At 47.3% G+C, this 6,000-nt stretch overlaps 1 protein-coding gene across 3 annotated transcripts in view; it reads right to left on the reverse strand.

Annotated features, from left to right (window-relative positions):
- MATCAP1 (microtubule associated tyrosine carboxypeptidase 1) overlaps window positions 1-6,000 on the reverse strand; it is a 50,158-nt gene that overhangs the window by 24,530 nt on the left and 19,628 nt on the right. For 2 of the 3 annotated variants that reach the window (XM_069739635.1, XM_069739634.1), the window contains exon 2: window positions 3,077-3,643. In XM_069739635.1, the coding sequence (XP_069595736.1) occupies window positions 3,077-3,589 (513 nt within the window). In that variant the 5' untranslated portion in view covers window positions 3,590-3,643. The remainder of the gene's footprint in view (window positions 1-3,076; window positions 3,644-6,000) is intronic. The other variant, XM_069739636.1, reaches the window with a different exon arrangement.

Genomic DNA, 6,000 nt, shown 5'->3' on the forward strand with positions numbered 1-6,000 from the left:
GTCAGGACATCCACATAAGACAACAGTTGTGGATGATCAAATCTTTTCCATGGTGAAGAAAAAACCCTTCGCAACAGCTCCCATTCAAGTGAAGACCACTCTCCATGAAGTCAGTGTCTCAGTATCTAAGTCCACAATAAAGAGAAGACGTCATGAGAGCAAATACTGAAGGGTCACCGCAATGTGCAAATCATTACCCGTAAAATAAAAAGGTCAGATTAGACATTACCAAAAAACATCTAAAGAAGCCATCCAGGTTTGGAAAAGCAAAACTAAGATCAACCCGTACCAGAATGATGGGAAGAAGACCGTCTGCAGAAGGGTTGGAGCGGCACCATATGCGTGGCACATCCTGCGTAACACATGGTGGAGGCGGTGGGATGGCACGAGCATGCATGGTGGCCAATGGCACCGGGTCACTAGTGGTTATTGGTGATGTGACTGAGGACAGAAGCGGCCGAATGAATCCTGTGTGTACTGTTGTGAATTCTGCTCTTGGGTTCCCTCCAGTGGTTGTAGGTGGGAATGCAGTTGTCTCTGAGTCACAGTCCTGGACAGGTGTATCTGCTAATTGCTGTTCAGACTGGGATATTTAAGTGTGCAGGATTCATTAGCCCTTGCCAGTTGTCAATGTTCCTTGTGAAGTGTTGGATCACTTTCTGGCTTCTCCTGCCTGCTGCCAAATTCAGCAAAGATAAGCGTTTGGTTCTTTGTATCTGTGGCACACTGCTGTGTGCTGGTTTCAGTTTTATTCCTGCTCTGATTGTAGGATTCACTGGAGTTGCAGATTTACGCTCTTACATCTATTAGTTAGATGTAGGTAATTTTTGTTATTTCTGCAGTGGATGTTTTTGAAGGGTTTTTTACTGACCGCACAGAACTCTGTCCTATTCTATCCTATTTAGCTAGAGTGGCCTCCTGTGCTAAATTCTGTTTTCTGCCTGTGTGTGTTTTTTCCTCTCCGACTCACCGCCAATATTTGTGGGGGGCTGTCTATCCTTTGGGGATTTTCTCTGAGGCAAGATAGTATTCCTATTTCCATCTTAGGGGTATTTAGTTCTTCGGCTGTGACGAGGTGTCTAGGTGTGTTAGGTACACTCCAAGGCTACTTCTAGTTGCGGTGTTAAGTTCAGGATTGCGGTCAGTACAGTGGCCACCATCTCCAGTGAAAGTTCTCATGCAGCTCCAAAGTCACCGGATCATAACAGTGTACAGGGCGAGACTTTCTGCTCAAATCCACCAAATGCAGCAAGGATGATTGGCCAATAGTTTTTTTTTGTAAAACTCAAATTATTTATTTTTTAATTTCTTTTCACTGTATTTCTTCTTCAGCAATTCCGCAGTATATACCACAGTGCTGCTGTGTTTAGCACAAATCACTGTGTAATACAAACGCCAGTACAGGAGTACTGTTAAGACAGGTATGGGTATCTTCAACAAACCCCCAGTGTGAGGACATAACATTTAATCTTAATTATCCAGACGTCTATTTTCAGTAAGCCATGAGGCATACACTATTATCTTTATGCTAACCTTTGAGTTTATGAATTTTTCTTTGGTTAGTCAAGAAAGAGACTATTGTTCGTATGAGCGTTTAACGTTGACTTTTGAGTTTGTGGTACCTTATTGTCTGTTATCTTGGATGACAGGGATGCAGGGTAATTGAACAATAGATGTTTGTTAATATATTGATTACACATTGAACCAGATGAAATAGTTCGTTGACCTGCAAAACAGAGGACGAACAAAGCAGATTGATTAAATACTCAATGAGCATTAAACTCATCCCACCTCACCCCCAGCCTGTGGATGATGACCTGAGCCACAGATGTGGGTATAAAAAGGGGAATTAAGTGACTTGACCGAACAACAGACTTACTCCATAAAGAAGCACACTACTAGGACAACTTGGCTCCATCAAGAGAAACAGATTTGACATTTTACAGGATGTCAGCTTAGGGAACCACAGCCCTGACTGAAAGAATAGAGATCTGCTCCACTGACCCACTGGTCACCTGGCTCCGTAGAGACGTTCTGAGAAGTCAGGTTGTGACCCTCCGGTCACCTGACCTGTCGCAAAGGACTGTCAGCTTCCTAAGCTTGTCGTTACCTTCTGCTTGTGGGGGCCCGCCAAAAGCCACTAGTAAGCTTGCCACTAGTAAGCTTGCCACTAGGCCTGTAAGCCCCGAAGTCACAGCTCTTCTAATCCCGGCAAGTCAGTGGAAGGGTGAGACTCTGTAATGTGCTTTATCTTGGGGCATTTTGCTGGGACTGTAATGTGTTATCTGCCTGTTTTGAGGTTCAATAAAGTATTGCCACACTGTTCTATCCTCATGTTTATCCTCACCCTGTGTTGTCTGAGTAGTAGTATGTCCACAGGAAAGGATAGTGGGCATTCAGTGGGGTGGGCCCGGTCCATGCAGTCTTGGGCCAGCAGACAAGAGAACCCACTGACCCCCTTGGTCTCTACACCTAGTCTTTATGGCAACTCATCAGCGCCTTCCTCATCGTGTCATAGGGGGCACTGATGAGCGGTTAGAACTGAGTGTTCTGTGCCGGTGACCTGTAAATGCCACTGTCAGATAATGACAGCGTCATTTAACAGGTGAACAGCTACAGGTCGTGCTCCACTCGCGGATGTTAGAGAGAAATGATGGCTGAATGACACAGCCATCATCTACCGGGAATGGAATGGGCTCAGCTCCCAAGCCCTCTCCATTCATCTTCAGCTGACACATGCCATACATGCACGGCGCTGATCGTTAAAGGGTGTGTATAAGCACAGAATGACTGTTGAAACCACTTGGTACAGGCGATCAGTGCACCTTGGCGTGGCAAAGAGTTCAGTGCATCTTTGTCCCTGCTGGTTTTCCCTTCATCCCTGCCCCTCTATTTGTCAACTCTGGCTTTAAAGCCATAGAAGGCTAGAGCTAGAAGGACAACAAGTTGGTGTAATGGGCACGAAACACTAACTCTTTGGCCACAACGGGGTGCATCGAGAGCCTATAGGTAAACAGACATTATGTGCTGACAGAGTCCCTTTAAATGTCGGGTAGAAGCTGTCTCCTTTAACTACCTGCTCGACAAACTGGTTGGACGCCAAGCTGTATTTCTCCAACACACTGAGAGACATGGGCTCCTCATACTGGAACTGTGGGTTGTAGCTGTAGTTGGAGAGGAAGAATCTATCACGTTCCTGATCCACGTTGGTTGGTCGCAGGGCGACAAGAAGGCAAGAGGACCTCTTCACAGTCTTGTCAGCCGCAGACTTACAGATAGATGGTAAAGATCCTGCCGGGCGCATTCTGCCCCGAGAGGAGCTCCTGCTGCTCAATGTACAGGAGCTTTCACTACGACGCAGCCAACCACATGGACGCATATACCCAGCACATCCCGAGAGCGTCCGCTGGGTCAATGGAGCGGACGACAGGCTCCTGCTAGAACTGGACTGAGAAGAGCCTGGCGATAGCACAAGATAGCCATTCACCAATGAGGACTTCTTGGAACGAACCGAGCTCTTCTCAAGGGAGGTAGAAGACATTGTGTTATAGGCTTGGTGAGCGGTATCCAACACCATCCTCCCCGTCATAGGCTCCACGAGGCAAAGACTGGAGCTACAGAGGAGACACTGTGCCAGGGCCACCTGCAAGAGGACACATATAGCTCCATGTTATCTATGTACACATATATATATATATCTCCATGTTATCTATGTACACACATATATATATCTTTCCATGTTATCGATGTACACACACATTATTATTATTATTATTTATTGTTATAGCGCCATTTATTCCATGGCGCTTTACATGTTAGGAGGGGTATACATAATAAAAACAAGTACAGTAATCTTAAACAATACAAGTCATAACTGGTACAAGAGGAGAGAGGACCCTGCCCGCGAGGGCTCACAATCTACAAGGGATGGGTGACGATACAGTAGGAGAGAGGACCCTGCCCGCGAGGGCTCACAATCTACAAGGGATGGCTGAGAATACAGGAGGAGAGAGGACCCTGCCTGCGAGGGCTCACAATCTACAAGGGATGGGTGAGGATACAGGAGGAGAGAGGACCCTGCCCGCGAGGGCTCACAATCTACAAGGGATGGGTGAGGATACAGTAGGAGAGGGTAGAGCTGGTCATGCAGCGGTTTGGTCGATCGGTGGTTACTGCAGGTTGTAGGCTTGTCGGAAGAGGTGGGTCTTCAGGTTCTTTTTGAAGGTTTTGATGGTAGGCGAGAGTCTGATATGTTGTGGTAGAGACTTCCAGAGTAGGGGGATGCACGAGAGAAATCTTGTATACGATTGTGGGAAGAGGAGATAATAGGGGAGTAGAGAAGGAGATCTTGTGAGGATCGGAGGATGCGTGTAGGTAAGTACCGGGAGACGAGGTCGCAGATGTATGGAGGAGACAGGTTGTGGATGGCTTTGTATGTCATGGTTAGGGCTTTGTACTGGAGTCTCTGGGTGATGGGGAGCCAGTGCAGGGATTGATAGAGGGGAGAGGCTGGGGAATAGCGGGGGGACAGGTGGATTAGTCGGGCAGCAGAGTTTAGAATAAATTAGAGGGGTGCGAGAGTGTTAGAGGGGAGGTCACAGAGCAGGAGGTTGCAGTAGTCAAGGCGAGAGATGATGAGAGCATGGACTTGGGTTTTTGCAGATTCTTGGTTGAGGAATGAAGGGATTCGTGAAATATTTTTGAGTTGAAGTGGAAAGGGCTTGGATATGTGGTTTGAAGGAGAGATCAGTGTCAAGGATTACCCCGAGGCAGCGAGCTTGTGGGACTGTGGAGAGTGGGCAGCCATTTACTGTAATGGATAGGTTCGTTGGGGGGGGGGGGGTCGCGTGAGATTGGGGAAAGAAGATGAATTCTGTTTTGTCCATGTTAAGTTTGAGAAATCTAGCGGAGAAGAAGGATGAAATAGTGGACAGACATTGAGGGATTCTGGTTAGTAGGGTGGTGATATCTGGTCCAGAGATGTAGATCTGTGTCTCATCAGCATAGAGGTGAGACTGAAAGCCGTGAGATTCTATGAGCTGTCCCAGGCCAAAGGTGTAAATGGAGAAGAGCAGGGGCCCTAGAACTGAACCTTGTGGGACTCCGACAGATAGGGGGCGAGGTGAGGAGGTGGTGTGTGAGTGGGAGACGCTGAATGTCCGGTCTGTTAGGTATGACGAGATCCAGGATAGGGCCAAGTTTGTGATGCCAAAAGATAAGAGGGTCTGTAATAATAGGGAATGGTCCACTGTGTCAAAGGCAGAGGACAGGTTGAGGAGGAGGAGGACAGAGAAGTGTCGCTTGCTCTTGGCAGTTAATAGGTCATTGGTGACCTTAGTTAGGGCAGTTTCAGTGGAGTGGTGTGACCGGAAGCCTGATTGTAAGCGGTCGAAGAGGGAGCAGGAAGATAGATGGGAGGACAGTTCAAGATGGACGTGTTGTTCCAGTAGTTTTGAGGCATAGGGGAGAAGTGATATAGGGCGATAGCTAGATACAGAGGATGGGTCAAGAGAGGGCTTTTTGAGGATAGGTGTGATTGAGGCATGTTTAAAGGGAACCTGTCACCTGAATTTGGCGGGACTGGTTTTGGGTCATATGGGCGGAGTTTTCAGGTGTTTGATTCACCCTTTTGTTACCCGCTGGCTGCAATATTGGATTGAAGTTCATTCTCTGTCCTCCGTAGTACATGCCTGCACAAGGCAAGATTGCTTTGCGCAGGCGTGTATTATGGAGGACAGAGAATGAACTTCAATCCAATATTAATATATCGGGCTAGATTGTGGCCCGATTCTAACGCATCGGGTATTCTAGAATATGCATGTCCCCGTAGTATATGGACAATGATGATTCCAGAATTCGCGGCACACTGTGCCCGTCGCTGATTGGTCGAGGCAACCTTTGACATCATTGTCGCCATGGCAACCATTATGACATCTACGTCGATACTGTGCCCGTCGCTGAATCAGAAACGTGAGATGTCTACGTCCTTTATGACATCAT

The sequence above is a fragment of the Ranitomeya imitator genome, chromosome 9, assembly GCF_032444005.1.
Source record: "Ranitomeya imitator isolate aRanImi1 chromosome 9, aRanImi1.pri, whole genome shotgun sequence".
Lineage (NCBI taxonomy): Eukaryota > Metazoa > Chordata > Amphibia > Anura > Dendrobatidae > Ranitomeya > Ranitomeya imitator.